This window comes from Lobosporangium transversale, assembly GCF_002105155.1.
Source record: "Lobosporangium transversale strain NRRL 3116 chromosome Unknown BCR41scaffold_4, whole genome shotgun sequence".
Classification (NCBI taxonomy): domain Eukaryota; kingdom Fungi; phylum Mortierellomycota; class Mortierellomycetes; order Mortierellales; family Mortierellaceae; genus Lobosporangium; species Lobosporangium transversale.
The window spans coordinates 558139-575548 of record NW_019028982.1 but is presented as its reverse complement, the minus strand read 5'-3'; the positions used below and the strand labels follow the sequence as shown (position 1 = coordinate 575548).

The window sequence follows — 17410 nt, the reverse complement described above, 5'->3', positions numbered from 1 at the left end:
CCCCCAGTCCTAAGCAGTCATCGAACAAGAAGCTGCTCAGCAAACGATCGAAGCATCTGTTGGACATGCAACAGGAAAGTCGGCCGGTAGAGCGTCTGGAAAGCAATGGTAGTGCTAGTGCTAGTGCTGAGCAGGGAAGTCCTCGTCGAAAGTCAGAGCTTACCCGAGAAAACTCCACGGTCTCATTAGCAGTGACTGCTAGTGAGATCTCTGCCTATTCTAGGCGTTCTCAGCTCGAGCTCCAGGCAGAGCTCTCACCATGGCAAAGCTTCTTGTTACCGACGGAATTAATCATTTATCAAGCACCTGTTTTGAAGCGCAAGGGCCTGTTCTCGAGATCGTGCATCCTGGTCTTGACTGACTTTCCACGTCTGCTGTACTTTGATGACTCGAATCACTACTTCTCACAGCTTTTTAACAGCAACACTAACGAGGCTTTCAGTTGCTGGTATCAGCAACAGCGTGTAGCACAGTGGGAACAACTGGAGCAGCAACAGCAGCAGCTCTCTCTTCATCAGCAGCTCAGCGGTCTTCAGTCTGAGCAGCCACAGCAGCCTCGACTGTACCAGCACCCTTCATTGTCGCAAGAGTCTCAGAACCATCAACATCAGCAGTTGAATGCTCTTCACCAACCTCTGCATGGACGACGCGGTACCAACAGCAGCAACCTCAGCCATGGGAAGGAGACGACGGCCCCTGTCAGTACAGCCAGTGGGTTTGTGCTGACTAGGGAGGGTAGCAATAAGACACACCACCAATATTCCCGTAGTGAACATATCCCTGGACAGACCATCCCGGAACATGAAGAGGACACTATTACTACTGCTGCACGGCCTGTGAGAACAAGCCTGGAGCATCCACCACATCAGCATTCGCATCCTCATACAACACATCATCGTCAACAGAGCAATGGTCACAACAGGATTGATGTGGAAAAGCACGGGGTATCGCCCTCTTCATCACCGCAGACCAATGTTGTTGCGACTGCAAGTCCAACAACAGCTGCTATAGGTTCTGTAGTGAACGGTAGTGGTGGCAGTATCAATGGTACTATTATTAGTAATAGCAATAGTACTGATGGTAAGAAGATGCAGCCACCAGTGTCGCCGGGGTTGATCAAGGCCTCCAAGAGACAGGCCAAGCTCCGGGGGGAGATTTTGTTCACAGCGTCTGTGGTGTCGGAGGTGAAGGGCAAGAAATGTTTCTTTATCCATACGACAAAGAAGAGTTATTACTTTGAAGAGTATCGTGAGGGGGATGCAAAGTTGTGGGTCCGAGTATTGGAGCGATGCATGGAGGAGTGGTTTGGAGAACGTGGAAGTGGTAGTGGAGGAGCCAAGAATGGGGCCAGTCTGGATAAAGTGCGGCGATATTCGAAGCCCTTGTTGATCGATTAAAAGAAAGAAGAGAACAAAAAAGAACCAGTCCTATTGTTACTTCTACTAACTATTACTTTACTTACTGCCCTACTATTCCCCCAGCTATACTTAGTCTACAATTACCATTGTCATAATCATTATCACTATCATTCTATTCATAATAAAAAGACATTTTAGAAGAAAGAAAGAAAAAAAAAAAAAAGTGTTGCTTGATCGCTTGTACATCAAAGAAAATATTTATACGCTTTTCTTTCTATGCACAGCATATGCTCTGTACCTGAACCATGAACTCATGTTTCGTAGTGGGGGACTGTTGGATATTTCGTCTAATTGCATATCTGACAGAGTGTATGTGTAGAGTAGATAATGTAGGGTGTCATGTGATGTGGCGTGTAGTTTTTTGAGGTGGATGACGTATTTTGGCCCATGATTTATGCTGTGGTCTGTTTGTTTAGTCTTCGTGTCAATTCGGGTTGAATAAGATGAGAGAATAGAATAGAAAGAGAATAGGTAACAGGTACACACGCACAACATACGCACAACACACGCACAACACACATACAGAAAAAAAAAAAAAAAAAAAGATTGATCCTGTCCTCTCTCTTTTATTTTTTGATTCTCTTTCCTCTTCAATCCTCATCACACTTCCATCCTCAACCATGTTCGCCACCCGTGCTCAACCCGTTGCCTCGGCGCTCAGGTACTGAACAACAATTAGAAGCATCAACCCCATCAACCTTTCTCATCAACAACAACAACAACAACAACAACAACACAAACCACACACATCCACATACGCACACCAACAATCTTTTTTCTTTTTTTTTCTTTTTTTTATTTCCTTACGATTCATTTCTTGCAAATGTTATTACTTCAATGCCATCAACCTATTTTCACATGGAGTAGTTGACTGATGCATTGGATCATGGAAGAAAAGACCTTTTATTATTATTATTATTTTTTTTTGTTATTTTATTACTGAAGATGAAAGGATGGATCATCGGACTTCTTTTGCACAGGATCTGACTGATCATCAACAAACTACGAGACAACACATTGTCGCGACATGTCAACATTTTTCTCATCACTTTTTTTTTTTACATTTCATCTTTCAATTCCATCTCTCTTGGACACGACACGCTTCCTTCCATCCTTTCCATTGCCTCTTTCTTTTTTTTTTTTTTTTTTTTTTTTTTTCTTTTAAATTTATTATAATCTTTTATTACTTTTTTTCATTAGTCACCACATTATTAATTATTCATAATGTTTTTTATTTTTCTTTAATATGATCATCTCTTTGTATTCAGCGCCGGTGTCCAGACTCGTAACATGGCCACCCTTAGAGAGAGTAAGTGGGATACTAAGAAGAACGAAAAAAAAAAAAAAAAAATTGTTTGTAACATTCATTGGTACTCAAAACTAAGCAATCTTTCTTTTTTTTTTTATTGATGAATGAATGGGTTAATAGTTCAGCTCCGTTTGAACTCCATCAAGAACATTGGCAAGATCACAAAGTCCATGAAGATGATTGCCTCGACCAAGGTCAGCAAGGCTCAGCGTGCTATGGAGACTGCCCGTACCTTTGGCGCTTCTTCTGCTGGTACGAAGCAAATCTTTATTATTAGCGCGAAATAAAACAAAAAAGCAAGGAAGGAAATGGGAACGCCCAATCGAGGATGGATGTATATCTTAACGGATTTTTTCTTTTTTCTTTTTTCTTTTTTCTTTTTTTATATTATAAAGCCATCTACAAGAACTCCAATGCTACTCCCTTGGAGAGTGAGGACAACCTCTTTGTTGTTTCATCCTCTGACCGTGGTCTCTGCGGTGGTATCCACTCGTCTGTTGCCAAGGCCACTCGCAAGATCATTGCCCAGTCCGAGGTCAAGAACGCCGGTATTGTTGTCTTGGGTGATAAGGCCAAGAATCAGATGTCTCGTTCCAACCGTGGTGACATCAAGTTGTCCTTCAACCAGATCGGCAAGAGCATCCCCACCTTTGCAGAGGCCAGCGCTGCTGTTGACACGATCAAGGCCTCTGGTGTCAAGTTTGACAATGCCACCATTGTCTACAACAAGTTCACCTCTGCTATCGCCTATGAGGCTGTTCCCATCACCAGCTACTCTCTCGATGCCTTGAAGGGTTCTGGTAACGTGTTTTTTTTTTTCTTTTTTTTTTTTTTTCTCTCTCTCTATTCTTCATGTTTCTTTACGTGTCAATTGTAATCTAACTGGATTTATATTATATTCTATGATATGATATGATATGATATGATATGATATGATGGTGATATTAGAGGGCTTCGCTGCCTATGAGGCTGATGAGGGCGTCTTGGAGGACTACAACGACTTTTTGTTTGCCAACAACATCTACTGGGCTTTGGTCGAGGGTCATGCCTCAGAAATGTCAGCTAAGCGTAATGCTATGGAGAACGCCACGAAGAACGCGGGTGAGATGGTTGATCGTTTGACCATGACTTATAACCGTACTCGTCAGGCCGCCATTACCTCCGAGTTGGTTGATATTATTACTGGTGCTTCTGCTCTTTAAAAAAAAAAAAAGAAAAAAAATATAAATATATACATGTTATACATGTATGTATATTTTTATTTTTTTTATTTTTTTTTTATTTCCCTTTCCCAAAGTTGCACATTAAAAAGAAAAAAAAAAAAAAAATTCCTTTTGACGTGTCATGTCCCTCTCTCAACTCTGCTCAACTCAACTCAACTCAACTCAACTCAACTCAACTCTTTCATCCCAATGATATATATTTTTTTCTATTAAAATATTAAAAAAAAAAAAAAAAAAAAAAAAAAAGAAATCGTTTCATTATAATGTACGACGATTTGTATTAAAAAAAAAAAAAAAAAAAAATGCGGAGCAAATTGAAAACCACAAAGTCAAGACGCGCATTGATGTGGATGTGAATATCTGTCCTTTTGGATTGTCCTAAATGATGGAATGGAATGCATTGGAAAGATGCTTCTTTTTCTTTGTTACTTATATATTATCTGACCTTTCACCTTGATCAACACACAACAATCTGTACTATATAGAGTGAGTGATAAAATATGTATGACATGTTGTATATTTAATAACAAAAAGCAATTGTGGGTATTTAAAGAGGTGCATGACGCGAATACATTAAAAGCGAAAAAAAAAAAAAAAAAAAAAAAAAAGACGCGAAAAGCGAAACGTGAAGGAGGAGGAGGAGGAGGAGTCTATGATAGCAATGGCGCAGTTTGCAAGCTAAAGGAGAGATGAAGGGTAGAAAGTCGAGTCTTTTTTTTTTATTTTTTCAACTTTGTAAGATTTATAAGATGTACATGTACATGTACAAGTATAACAAGTATAGGATTGTGGCAGTGCGTAACGTTGTTTTGTTTGTTACATCTGCAGTGATGCTTCCTTCATCTTTTTTTTTATTTTTATATCTCCTTCGTCCTCTTCTTCTCTTCTCCTCTCCTCTCCTCTCTTTTCTTCTTCTCTTTGCTCTCTCCTTCAACCTCTTATTATCTTTATTTTACTTTACTCCTTATTTACTTTTAATCGTTATTACTTAATCATCATCTCTACCCTTTTTTTTTTAAAAAAAAAAAAAAAAAATAAGAGTTGGAACCCGAATTGGAATTGTCATCATGACAAAGTCTATGCAGATTCACCTCGAAGGTGCTTTCATTGGCAAGTGCTTATTTTATTTTTATTTTTATTTTTATTTTTATTTTTATTTTTTATTTTTGCCACCATTGGGGAGGTTTGTACCTGGGAAACATTAACTAACATTCACTCGAGTCCATCCATCATGCATACATTTACATACACACACACACACACAAACATTCTTTTTACACAACAACCATAAAATAAACAGGACAGACGAATGATCCCAAAGGAGAAAAGCGACTCATGTTCCCATGGACTGGTACTCAGGGTCCTCTCATTAAAGGAAAACTCATTGTGAACCATAAAGATGACCTGACTCTCAAGGCCCTCACCCTTACCTTTACCGCCAAAATATCCTGCAGTTGGTCTGAAAGTAATTTTTTTTTTTTTTTTTTTTTATAAAAAAACAAATAACCCAATTGATGATAAGAATTGTAGAAATGAAAAAAAAAAAAAAAAAAAAAAAGTCTTTTTTTAAACATTTTTTCCCTTTTTTTCCCTTTTCCTTTTCATAGAGCATGGCTCACATACTACATATTATTCAGCAAAGAGGCCATTGCTGGAAGAAAAGACTTGGGTATTTCTGGAGAAAACGGATTCAAAGGGACATGTCCTAAAGGGAAACCAAAATTACGTGTACGATTTTCAATTGGCCTTACCAGTCAATCTGCCCAATTCATTAACAATGAGCACCGGCAAGATCGAGTACAGGTTCTCGGCCAACGGGAAACGGTCAACATTTCAACTGGATCTGTATGCAGATCAAATTATAGAGATCTACCAATCATTGCCCCCGACTCACCCACATTGTATCTACCCTAATCAACATACTGCCAATTTCGAGAACGCTCTAGACTATGTGGTCCAAATCCCCAGCAAAGCATTTCATCATGGATCAACAGTCCCTGTGACGGTCCGGATGAATCCTTTACCGGGAATGGGCGCGAGGTGGTATGTCAAGGAGATGAACATGAAGGTCAAGGAATACTTCTGGTTCATCTCTCCAGGAAAGGGCGTCAAAGAAGAAAAACGTACCTTGGTGGAGAACAAACAAGGCAAAGGAACATGGCCCACACAGGCTGCATCTTTGGAACGTGTGGTCTCCATCACCTTACCTGCCCATAACATCATGACCACCATCGACACTGATATTATCAAATGTACTCACAAACTAAAGATCTTGTTCACAATCGATGTCAATGGTTCATCCAAGAAGTTGGTCGCAGATTTCGACATCTATATTCCTGGACCATTCCCCCCAGGACAGGGCTCTACAGGGGCTGTACAATCCCCACCCGTTGCATTACCGGCCCAAAATACTCCAGCTGCAATAACAGGAACAATAACAGGACCAATAGCAGGACCAATAGCAGCAGGAGCAGGAGCAGGAGCAGGAGCGGCAGGGGTGCATATGAATCAACCATATACGCATCCACAACAACAGGCACACCCTCATTACCAACAGCAACAGCAACAACAGCCCCATTATCAACAACAACAACAGGCCCATTATCAACAACAACAACAGGCCCATTATCAACAACAACAACAACAACAACAACAACAACAGCCTCCTGTCCCGCAGCATCTTCAATATCCGCCTGCTCAACCACCTGTGCACCATCAGCAACAGCAGCATCAACAACAGTATCCATCAATGCAACCTGTAGCTCCACATCAGCAGTCGCCATCAGCACAACAGCCATACCCTGCACCATTGCAGACACCAACGTCTGCCTATGCGCAGCCATCGCCCTTTTCTATACCCCAGACACCCCATCATACTCAACCAATAGGATATCCTGCGCCCATGGCATCGACCCCTGGAAGTACTTCTGGAATGGTCTCTGCTCCGATTCCCCATCCATACAGTCAAGGATACCCTACACCAAAGACATCCCATCATTACCCTATGGTCACATCGTCTCAAGGATATCCAACCCCGGCAGTCCCGCCCATGCCTTCACCTACCGCAGGACCAGCTTATCCAATGCCTCCTTCACCCGCCCAGGGCTATGCACAGACTTCGTCTGCAGCAGGAGCGCCTTCACCAGGTCTGACCCATATTCCCATGCCTGTGCCATCACCCGTATCCTCAGCCGCCCAGCCCTTTACTCCAACTGGGGCATCATCTCATCCAAAGACCCCTGTAATGAGTTTTCAACAATATGCATCGTCGCCTATGCCGGGGGTCGATTCGCCCAAAGTGGGCAATGGACAACCTTCAGGATCAACGTTTGCACATCCAGGAGGACTTCGAGTAGATGATACAATCAAGGTGAATGTTAACTTTGATGAGACAATCAAAGTTAATCTGGATGATATCAAAGTCCCTTCAACGCCCTCTACCCCAGCAGCGTCTGTCGGTGGCAAGGTCCATTCCAAGAATCCTCAACAGAGAGACTCTTTCAATGACTCCTTTAACAATGGCTATACAAGCCCAGGTTCGGGCACTGCCAATGCGGCAAGTGAGGCGCATTCGTTTGTGCCACTGCCTCCTCAACCACATGGGCCTCATGCAGTGAAAGAACCAGATACGGATCACTCACAGTTTTCGTATCATCCGCCACCCCCGCCCAGAACATCATCTACCACAACCGCAATAGATCCATCTACCCCAACTTCTACTACGACAACACATGGTGTTAATCCATATGCGGCAGCTGCAGCGGCTGTAGCGGCTTCTGCTTCTGCTTCTGCTTCCGCATCAAGCCAGCAGCATGATTTATCACATCAATTCAGTCAGATGGGATTCACTTCTCCTCCTCCACCTCTTCCTTCAACCCCAACTCCAGCTTCTTCTCCCCCAACAGCGGCGACGTCAATGAGCACAACAAACGGATTCGGAATAGGTGTGAGTAATAATGCTCCGCCGATCACGGCTCCAAAGCCGCCGCCATCGCCTTTGGTCCGACCCCAGCCTCCTTCCCAGACTAATTCTTCAACATCATCATCGTACCCATTGTCGCCAGTGTCGGCGGCAGCTATAGGGGCAGTTGTGGCAAACCAGCAACCCTACCAGTCACCACCAATTACACAGACGACACAACAGTATCAGCAGCAGCAGCAGCAGCAGCAGCAGTTACAACAACAACAACAACAACAACAGCAACAATTACATCAACAGCAGCTACAACATCAACAACAGCCACAGCCACCGCGAAAGCAGCAAGTGTGGATTCCCTTTTATCATACATATGCAGGCAAAACCTATGTTCAATATCATCCTGCTTAATAGCTTAATATCGATATTCATTATCAATGTATTCAACATTTGGTCGAAGAACAAAAGGGAAAAAAAAAAAAAAAAAAAAAAAACCTCGCTCCTTATTTTTAATAGAAAGACACACTTATTTATATTGTTAAAATGTTAAAATAAAAAGAAAGATAAACCTTTTTTTTTTTATATATATATATATGAAGTTGTTCCTCTTCCCCTTCCTGATCTGCTTGATCTAAATCAGTGGCAACTGTGGCGTCCCACCAATAACTATGTTTATGAGTATCGATCACATGATTTTTTTTTTTTTTTTTTTTTTTTTTTTCCTCATTAGAACCAACAACGAAGTTGTCAAAAGAGGTAAAAAGCAAGCTTTAGATCTCTTGATGACGATATATAGGCAGTATTCATCTCACTTGGCGTAGAAGGCCAGAAGGGAGACTAGAAAGGTTAGAAATATCAGAATAAGGTATTCTATGACTAGGAGCAAACTCTCCCACGTTTTTTTTTGCTCAACCGAAAATATTCCGGCTGAGAAAATGAATGGCTTGGGTTGGGTTGACTGTTGATGAGTCTTTGAAGGTTAAATTATCATTGAGCTTAATCATTGGACAAAAAGCAAGTCAAAATCACTGGGCTAGACACTAAAGGGCAAAGGACATTTGAAAAAAGTAGCAGATGGGAAAATTATCATCAATGGGTGGGGGAACAAGAGTCTCTCCATCTAGTTATCTTCACCTCAAACCTCTAGCCTTATCTTTTTTTTTTTTTTTTTCTTTTTTGTTATAAATTAGAAATTCTTTTTTCTCTTCTTTTCGTTTCTTTCTTTCCTTTCCTTTCCTTTCCTTCTTCACTAACTCACTTTGTACATTTCTCTCGCCCCCACAACAACACCGGTCACATCCTTGACACGTTATTTCTGTACTATACGCCACCTTCTCACCCATCTATCCTCACATCTTTCACTTTTAACAAACCATGTCTTCTACTACTACTACTACTGCTGCTGCTGCTGGTTCAAAGGGTCGTGTGCTCCTGGCCTACTCTGGTGGACTCGATACTTCCTGCATCCTTGCATGGTTGATCGAACAGGGATACGAGGTCATGTGCTACATGGCTAACGTCGGACAGGAAGAGGATTTCGATGCTGCTGTCGTCAAGGCTAAAGGTTGTGGAGCCACCAAGGTTTTCGTTGAGGTAATTATATATATATATATATTTTTTTTTTGTAATTCCTTTTTTTTTATTATTATTATTGTTGGATCAACAATGTTGAACTAACATGAAATTCACTTTGGATCAATCAATCAATCAATCAATCAATCAACATGAATACAATTTATATCTATATAAAATAAAAATAAAATAACGATAATCAGGATCTGCAACGCGAGTTCGTCGAGGAGTTGATCTACCCAGCTGTTCAAGCCAACACTATCTACGAAGGAGTCTATCTTCTCGGAACTTCGCTCGCCCGTCCTGTCATTGCTCGTCGTCAGGTAAGGATTATGTGCGATAAAAGGAATTGAAGGGAGGTTTTGTTAGAGGAAAAGGGGGGGGGAAGAGATCAATAATCAAATCAGATGAATTGGGATCCAAAAAGAAAAAGAAAAAAAAAAAAAAAAAATATTATATCAAAGATGACTCGAAATGTCTTGGAACAGAAAGGATCTAACGGTTTCTTGGATGTGAGAAAGGAAGATTATCTCTCACAAACACCTGAACTTGAGCCTGATCCTGATCCTAACCCTGATCTGACACACATGGTATCTTTGAAACTTTTTCTTTATCCCTCCTCCCTTTCATTAGATGGAGATTGCTGCTCGTGAGAACTGTCAATACGTCTCTCATGGATGCACTGGCAAGGGTAATGACCAGGTTCGTTTCGAATTGGCATACTATGCTCTCAAGCCCGATATCAAGGTCATCGCCCCATGGCGTATTCCTGGTAAAGCAAAAAGCAAAAGCAAAAGCAAAAGCAACAAGATGATCTTTTTGCTCTTTTGAAAAATGACTCTTTGGAGCAAATCAGAAGGAGGAACAAAAGTGACTGTTTCTTCACAGATCCAAAAACTGATCTTTTTTTTTTTTTTTTTTTTTTTTTCTTACCTTTTTCAAAGCTTTCTATGAACGCTTCCAGGGTCGTAAGGACTTGCTCGCTTATGCTGCCGAAAAGTCTATCCCTGTTGTGCAGACAGCTGCCAAGCCCTGGTCCACGGACGAGAACTTGTTCCACATCTCATATGAGGCCGGTATCTTGGAGGATCCTGATGTGACCCCTCCCAAGGATATGTGGAAGCTCACTGTTGATCCCGAGGATGCACCCAACATCCCTGAGCGTATCACCATCGAGTTTGCTCAGGGCAAGCCCGTGAAGGTGATCAACAACTCCAAGGAGAACAAGGAGGTAACAGGAGGCTTGGAGATCTTCTTGTACTTGAACCAATTGGCTCGTCAGAACGGTATCGGACGTCTGGACATTGTGGAGAACCGATTCATTGGCATCAAGTCCCGTGGCTGTTACGAGACCCCAGCAGGCACGATCTTGCGTGTGGCCCATATGGACTTGGAGGGCTTGACATTGGATCGTCAGGTTCGCAACTTGCGTGATCAATTCGTGACCCCCCAATACTCCAACATCCTCTACAACGGACAGTACTTCTCACCCGAGGCCGAGTTCCTGTTGTCTGCCATTGCTGCCTCCCAAAAGTCTGTGAATGGAGAGGTCCGCTTGAAGTTGTACAAGGGCAATGTGGTGGTTGAGGGACGTTCTTCAAAGACCAACAACTTGTATGATATGGAGGAATCATCCATGGATGTCCAGGGTGGCTTCGCTCCCGTTGATTCTGAAGGTTTCATCAAGATTCAATCGATCCGTCTCAAGAAGTGGGGATTGAGCCAGAAGTTGATCTAAAAGAAAAGAAGAAGAAGAAGAAAAAGAAAAACCACACATACACACACATATATATATACATATATTATAAAAAAGCATCCCATGTATTTACTCAATTTTTTTTATAACCATTCATCCATGAAATAAAGAAAAAAAAAAAAAAAAAAAAACGCCTTTCCCTGCGGTGTGTAGAAAAAAAAAAAGAGGACTCTGAAAAAAGAGCCATTTTCTGCTGTGAGAATGAAAGCTTTTCCGCGGTGTGTTCGACTTGGAGAGCGAAAGTGTTTGCAAGAGCAAGCCACATTTGTCTTTCAGCACGTGCATGTGCACACGAACTTCGTCCTCAGGCTGGTGATGAGTGAGCCTAAGACTTTTTTACATGTATGCGTCCGTTTTTTACTCGCCCTTCCCCTGTCTCACAAAAATTCTTTCTTTTCTTCCTTTCTTTCTCCACTTTCACTTTTCATTTTTCAATTCTTTCTTCCACTCAAAGTAAACCGGACTCGAACATAACCCATACATCACTCTCAGTCAACTCCATATAGCTATCCTCGTTTATTATTATTATTATTATTATTATTATTATTATTATTATTATTATTATTATTATTATTACTTTTGTATTTTATATTATATTATAATATCATTATCATTATCATTATTATTATTTTTTTTTTTTACAAAATATTGCGATATCTTATCAAGATCAGCCCCAGGAAAGCAACTACATGGCCGAAGCAATGGATCACCAATTGACCATTCTCAGGCGAGGGATGATAATCGCCTGTACGGTCACCGTCCTGATCATAGGCCTTGTTACATATCAACTACACACCCATATTACAAAGTTAATCACTTTTCCAATACATCGTAATCATATCCGAGTCATCAACGAATGGCCTCTCTGTCCAATTCAAAAAAACACCAACGATATCTGTATACACCGTCAAGCGAATCAAACACAAATAGAAGTCATCTGTGGAAAGATCAATGCTACTACCACCAGTACCACAACTACAACCACTATCAGTCTGGGCAGTGACTGCAAGGAGCGTGATTATGACCTGATTGTGGTTCCTAAAGAGCTTATGCAGGATGTCAGTGATCATGTAAAACGGATCATGATTGTCCAAGGAGACGGTAAAAACTTTGGTCAAGAACTAGATGGTTTTGTCCAGACAAGATCCCAATGGGTCATTGATCCCTTTGGCGGAGACGGATTCGAGATCTTGAAGACATTCAAAGAGGACAAGGAACGGATGTCATTACAGGCTCAACTGGATCGACTACAGCATCGATGTACCAATTTCTTTTATGGTATTATCAACAGGAGCGGCTTCGGTTCCGTTTGGCATACAGCAGGCTTGGGATTAGCATGGACACTTTATTATAACATGACTCTGTTCATCCAATTGGATGAGCACCTTCAACCCAAACCGTCCTTTCAAGGATTTATACCCACCACCACCTGTTCTTATTCAGATCTCGAGGCCGCCTTTACGACTCTTCCACCCGAAACCGATTTCTCAAAATGGACCGATTCAACCGTGAATTTCAAATCGTTGACGGATGATGTGGGTCCCCTTGGGGATAAACGAGAGCTCATCATCCCAACTTTTAACCACCGAGGCCATTTCTGGTGGAGATCTGTTTTGACCTACTATGTGATCCGACCGAATGCTCAAACTCGAGAATGGATTCGAGGACTACAACAACAACAAGGAGAAGGACTACAAGAGCATGATAGAGCAACAACAGTCATGCTGAGGACTCGAGATTGTATCTCGATCCATGTACGACATGGCGACAAAGGCACTGAATCCAGATTGATCCCGTTTTACAGATACATGACCAAGGCCTACGAGATCCATGAGCGAACCGGGGTCTCCAATATTTATTTGATGACGGATGATCAGAAAGTGATTGAGGCGACAAAGAACTATCCAACCTTCAAGATCTATTATCAGATCATGCCACGGACAAACCGGGGTTGGGAAAAGGATGTGACCTCTGGAAAGGTCAGTCGTGAGGATCAAGCAAAGATGTTCTTGAAGGACCTTTATTCCACCACACAATGTCGACATACCATCGTGACTTATTCTAGTAATGTGGGTAGATTGATTGGTGAGATCAGGATGGCAACAGAGTATGAGGCTCCGGATGTTTTCTCAATGGATGCAGTATGGGTGATGGAACCATAGAGAATCTTAGACTTTGAGATACCTTTTTTTCATTTTTTTTTTCTTTTCTTTTCTTTTTTTTTTTTTTTTTTTTTTTTTTTACTGTTCGTTTACTTTATTCAGTTACTAGAAAACAAAGGAAAAAAGTAAAGAAAAAAAAAAAAAAAAAAAAAAAAAAAAACATTCTATTATTGCTATTCGAATGTTAAGAATATATAGCACATGCATTTCATTCCATCTGGCATTGATATGTCTTTTTAGGATAAGAGACCCCATACCATGACTCTTCAGGATGATGATGGCACATATCTGTACTACTTTTTTTTTTTTTTTTTTTTTTTTTTTCTTTCTTATTCCTATTATGCTGAGGGTGAGGATTGCACCAAGAAAACTTCATATTCCTGTACACGGAAGCAGGACGATCCTGCTAACGCCAAGGAAGAAGCTCCTGCTCCGTGATATGTCGCTGGCAGCGTCGAAGAAGAATTGCAAGACATATTGCAGTTCTATAAGGAACACAAATGATCGTGAAATATTAGTCATGTGCTGCCATAGGAACAAGGACAACTTTTTTTTTTTTTTTTTTTTTTTTTTCGTGCTGGTATTTTCGTATCTTACCGATGCCAGATACAAATCATGTCCTACTCCAAATGTGGGTCCATAATCCGCTTTGCTATAGGCGGCTGCCATTCCATCGCCTTTGATACAATAAACCATATTCTCTCTTGAAGGAGCCAATAGCGTTGATGAGGGCGAGGATGTTGATAGAGAAGAAGTTAACATTGATCCTGGCCTTGACCCTGGTCCAGTCGCTGCCGATATGGGTGAATTAGAGCTCATCATGCTTGCAACTCCGCTCTTTAGAGTGAACAAGAAATTGCTTCGTGATGTTGAGTATACTCCTGACGGATGGCTAGACCACGAACAGCTATTGTATCCTCCAAAAATCGCCCCGTTCTCAGTCCGGACCACCGTCAAGGTCGGACCTCGCTGGTCACAGGCCATATGGAAGTTGGCGGCGTCAAACCCATCGCGCGTTGCCCTATACTGTAAAATGAGCTTGGGTGGAGGAGTGAGTGATGTTGATGTTGGCTTTTGATGCTGATGCTGTTGTGATTGAGGATATGTAGAGGGGCTACTTCCGGATCTGGTCGTTCGGTTTAGAGGAGCTGAGGATGATCCAGTCATCACTGATGAGGATGAAGATGGGGAAGAGGATGTAAATCCTCGAGTGAGCAATGGGGATGGCGGCGAGCGAGCGTTTATTAAGGAGGACAAAGGCGCCAGTGGAGGGGTTGTCGTGGAATAGTAGACAGCCGATGGAGATGAGGACAGAGTGTTGAAATATATTGGTGATGATGGACTAATATTGTACATTCCTGTGCTAATCCTCCTTGACGAACTGGCTGTCGTCGGCCCTGTCACAGCTGCAACTGCACCTGTACCCACTGCTGAAACTAACGTTGATGATGCCGTTGTTGTAACTGCTATGGGTCCTGTGGATGCTAGGGTTCCTTGCAAGGCCGCTTGAAGCCATTCTATAACCACCTCCTTGTTCTCTTTACTTAGAATGGTTGAAAATGCCATCCTTCTTCTCAATGAAGTCTGATAAGGGTCTGCCATCGATGGTACAGCATGGTACCTGTAAACCTTTGCGCACAGCTGTGCCGGAACCAGGCCCGTCCCTTCGATCAACCTCAAGAAATCCACGCTCTGAATTCTCATGAACCGAATAGCGGGTAACACTGGCGCAATCTGTTGCCGAAGGCCCTCATGGACCGAGACTGGCATCTGGACCACTTTATGAGACGTGGCAAGTTGAAAGACAGATGTTGTAGGGTGCGTTAACCCATCTTCATCTTGATCTGAATGGTTTTGTTTCTGTGTTTGTTGTTCAATTCGGATGTTGGTTCCACGAATGGGGATCCTTGCATCCCCAAGGTCATCCTCGTCCTCATCGTCAATATAGCCCTCTTCTCCAGTCCCATCAAGGCCATCCTGGTACTCTACGGAGCCATCGTCGGCTATAGGTTGAACAATCACACATCCTGAGCCCTTGGGGAACTCTAGGAGCGGACATTGATCCCAGTCTGGTAAACCTTGTTGATAATAAGCCCAGCGAACTGCAATCTTCCAGATCTCCAGTTCGTCTAAATCCAGTTGATCCATTGACAAAATATCTTTCAGCACATCAGCATCCAAGGTCAGAATAGGCTTTCCTCTCTTCAAATAGTCAATGTTCATGGCAATAAAGTCCAGACATTCTGGCTTGAGCTGTTTCAAGTTATGTTGAGAGGCTAGATGGACCATATCCAGTACGTTGGTCCGACAGATAGTAGACGACGCATGCTCTTCGCATCCATGTAGTAAATCTTCGAGAGAGAGTTCATCAGCAGCCTTGATGAGCTCCATGATCATCTCATCGTTCCCATCATCGATTATGATTTTTGCACCATAGATGTATTGCAAAACACGTTCAAAGACGGCGGGGCGGATGTTGGGTTTGTAGATCACGCCTTGATTGGATTCCTTCCAGTCACTGTTCAATGCGCGTGCAAAGTAACTACTTCTGGCCTGCAAGATCAAAGAGTGGGCATGCATGACCACCTTTTCCTCCCCTATTTTTTTTTTTTTTTTTTTTTTTTTTGAGCAGTAAAGAACATTGCATAAGCGAAGACAGAGTCAAGTCCATTAGAATAGGAAATAAAACAGTAGACGGGAAGGCGAAGGAAGAAGGAAGAGAAGGCGTGTGCGTTTGAGTGGACAAGATAGAAGAATAAGAAGAAAAGGAGGAGGAGGAGGAAGGTGGAGGAAGAGGAGGAAGAGGATGGGGGACAGGCGCCATATTTTGTTGAGAATAAGGAAGTCTTTTCTTTCTTCTGTCGCCTTTATAAACTTACCGACAATAAAACGCACATCTGCACCAAGAGGTGAGTTGACGAGACGTAAAAAGTCAGCCACAAGTCCGTCAGGGTTTGAGTAGACTGGCATTGAAAGTATGTCGAAATGTACGACAAAAGTTAATACGGTAGATGGTGTAGTTGCTGCTTAATATTGTTATTATTGATATTACTATTCTTATTATTATTATTATATTGGCAATTTTTTCAATTGAGTGTTGTATTGGGTATAATCTCAAAAGCAAAACGACACCATGGAAGAAAACAACAGGCACAACTGAGGTTATTGGAGAGGAAAGGTCGAGCAAGGTGCAAAAAAAGAAAGAGAGAAGGTAAAAAGGGTAAAGAGAGTGAAGGACAAAGAGGGTATATAGAGCAGGGTAAATTTTTTTTTTTTTTTTATGCATCCTCTACATACACAATTGGACAATGCACACTCTCGTTTCAACGTTGTCTCAGCTGATAAGTGCATATTGACATGTTGACAAAAAACAATAACCACTGTCCCCTTTTTTGCTTTTTCAGCGGAAGTGCAATGTCAACTCCTGGCAAATGGACATGAGCTGTTGCATGTGTGCGCAAGCATGTGTCTACATGCAACGAATGTAGGGGCTAGAAACTAGAAAAGGGTTAAAGAAAAGGATGGGAGGAAGAGTGAGTACAAACAAGAGCACTGATGAGCACAGCATGACAAGCATGACGAACAACACTCGGTCTTTTATCTGCTCGTCATCATTTTGCTCATTTGTCAATACAAGAAATTGTCTGTGCCTGTGTCTGTGTGCCATGCCAGAGAAAAAAGGGGTGCCATCCACAATGTGAAGGGCTGTTGTACGCACACCGTGCTCTGCCCAATGACAATCCGTTATTCTGGAAACAATAATATTTGATTGCCCCTGAGATCCCTGGCTTACTTAACTCTACTTTTTTTTTTTTTACAAGAAAGTCGTTCCCCTAAACCATAGTCATAGAGCTTCCATCCCCTCTTTAAGCTCTTTAAGCTCATTGCAATCCACAGCACCATCAGTAAATATTTCTCAAGTTGATCTTATTCAAGTACAACCGGTTTGCTTCGATGATTCGATCTCCAATTACGAGGAGAAAAAATATCGGTAAAACTTAATTCCTTCAATCATTTGAACCCTGGAGACCGTTCCAAATGCTCATACTCCAAC

At 41.9% G+C, this 17410-nt stretch overlaps 5 protein-coding genes across 5 annotated transcripts; 4 read left to right on the top strand and 1 right to left on the bottom strand.

Annotated features, from left to right (window-relative positions):
* The first annotated feature begins 1952 nt into the window (after window positions 1-1952).
* On the top strand, window positions 1953-4003 carry BCR41DRAFT_346668 (ATP synthase F1, gamma subunit). Its single transcript, XM_022022942.1, has 5 exons — window positions 1953-2079; window positions 2687-2727; window positions 2848-2979; window positions 3123-3527; window positions 3676-4003. The coding sequence occupies exons 1-5, from the start codon at window positions 2039-2041 to the stop codon at window positions 3927-3929; spliced, it is 873 nt and encodes a 290-aa protein (XP_021885063.1). The 5' UTR covers window positions 1953-2038; the 3' UTR covers window positions 3930-4003.
* A 955-nt stretch (window positions 4004-4958) lies between these two features.
* On the top strand, window positions 4959-8336 carry BCR41DRAFT_419140 (hypothetical protein). Its single transcript, XM_022029712.1, has 3 exons — window positions 4959-5060; window positions 5251-5415; window positions 5558-8336. The coding sequence occupies exons 1-3, from the start codon at window positions 5018-5020 to the stop codon at window positions 8275-8277; spliced, it is 2928 nt and encodes a 975-aa protein (XP_021885062.1). The 5' UTR covers window positions 4959-5017; the 3' UTR covers window positions 8278-8336.
* A 713-nt stretch (window positions 8337-9049) lies between these two features.
* On the top strand, window positions 9050-11296 carry BCR41DRAFT_419139 (argininosuccinate synthase). Its single transcript, XM_022029711.1, has 5 exons — window positions 9050-9459; window positions 9642-9761; window positions 9903-10028; window positions 10072-10210; window positions 10383-11296. The coding sequence occupies exons 1-5, from the start codon at window positions 9241-9243 to the stop codon at window positions 11174-11176; spliced, it is 1398 nt and encodes a 465-aa protein (XP_021885061.1). The 5' UTR covers window positions 9050-9240; the 3' UTR covers window positions 11177-11296.
* Window positions 11297-11717: 421 nt separating this feature from the next.
* On the top strand, window positions 11718-13374 carry BCR41DRAFT_346665 (hypothetical protein). Its single transcript, XM_022022941.1, has one exon. The coding sequence runs from the start codon at window positions 11884-11886 to the stop codon at window positions 13354-13356; it is 1473 nt and encodes a 490-aa protein (XP_021885060.1). The 5' UTR covers window positions 11718-11883; the 3' UTR covers window positions 13357-13374.
* Window positions 13375-13690: 316 nt separating this feature from the next.
* Window positions 13691-16668, bottom strand: BCR41DRAFT_346664 (hypothetical protein). Its single transcript, XM_022022940.1, has 3 exons — window positions 16236-16668; window positions 13954-15953; window positions 13691-13841 (listed from the first exon to the last, which is right to left on the bottom strand). Exons 1-3 carry the CDS (start codon window positions 16324-16326, stop codon window positions 13695-13697), a joined length of 2238 nt encoding a protein of 745 aa, XP_021885059.1. The 5' UTR covers window positions 16327-16668; the 3' UTR covers window positions 13691-13694.
* Between the last annotated feature and the right edge of the window lie 742 nt (window positions 16669-17410).

Excerpts from the sequence above, each read along its gene's own strand:
- BCR41DRAFT_346668 (XM_022022942.1), top strand. The coding sequence starts at position 2,039 with ATGTTCGCCACCCGTGCTCAACCCGTTGCCTCGGCGCTCAG. Across the intron at positions 2,728-2,847 it reads CATGGCCACCCTTAGAGAGA|TTCAGCTCCGTTTGAACTCC; the intron begins GTAAGTGGGATA and ends ATGGGTTAATAG. Across the intron at positions 3,528-3,675 it reads CGATGCCTTGAAGGGTTCTG|AGGGCTTCGCTGCCTATGAG; the intron begins GTAACGTGTTTT and ends TGGTGATATTAG.
- BCR41DRAFT_419140 (XM_022029712.1), top strand. The coding sequence starts at position 5,018 with ATGACAAAGTCTATGCAGATTCACCTCGAAGGTGCTTTCATTG. Across the intron at positions 5,061-5,250 it reads CCTCGAAGGTGCTTTCATTG|GACAGACGAATGATCCCAAA; the intron begins GCAAGTGCTTAT and ends TAAAATAAACAG. Across the intron at positions 5,416-5,557 it reads ATCCTGCAGTTGGTCTGAAA|AGCATGGCTCACATACTACA; the intron begins GTAATTTTTTTT and ends TCCTTTTCATAG.
- BCR41DRAFT_419139 (XM_022029711.1), top strand. The coding sequence starts at position 9,241 with ATGTCTTCTACTACTACTACTACTGCTGCTGCTGCTGGTTCAAAGGGT. Across the intron at positions 9,460-9,641 it reads CCACCAAGGTTTTCGTTGAG|GATCTGCAACGCGAGTTCGT; the intron begins GTAATTATATAT and ends AACGATAATCAG. Across the intron at positions 10,211-10,382 it reads CGCCCCATGGCGTATTCCTG|CTTTCTATGAACGCTTCCAG; the intron begins GTAAAGCAAAAA and ends CCTTTTTCAAAG.
- BCR41DRAFT_346665 (XM_022022941.1), top strand. The coding sequence starts at position 11,884 with ATGGCCGAAGCAATGGATCACCAATTGACCATTCTCAGGCGAGGGATG.
- BCR41DRAFT_346664 (XM_022022940.1), bottom strand. The coding sequence starts at position 16,326 with ATGCCAGTCTACTCAAACCCTGACGGACTTGTGGCTGACTTTTTACGT. Across the intron at positions 15,954-16,235 it reads AGATGTGCGTTTTATTGTCG|GGGAGGAAAAGGTGGTCATG; the intron begins GTAAGTTTATAA and ends AAAAAAAAATAG. Across the intron at positions 13,842-13,953 it reads ATGATTTGTATCTGGCATCG|AACTGCAATATGTCTTGCAA; the intron begins GTAAGATACGAA and ends TGTTCCTTATAG.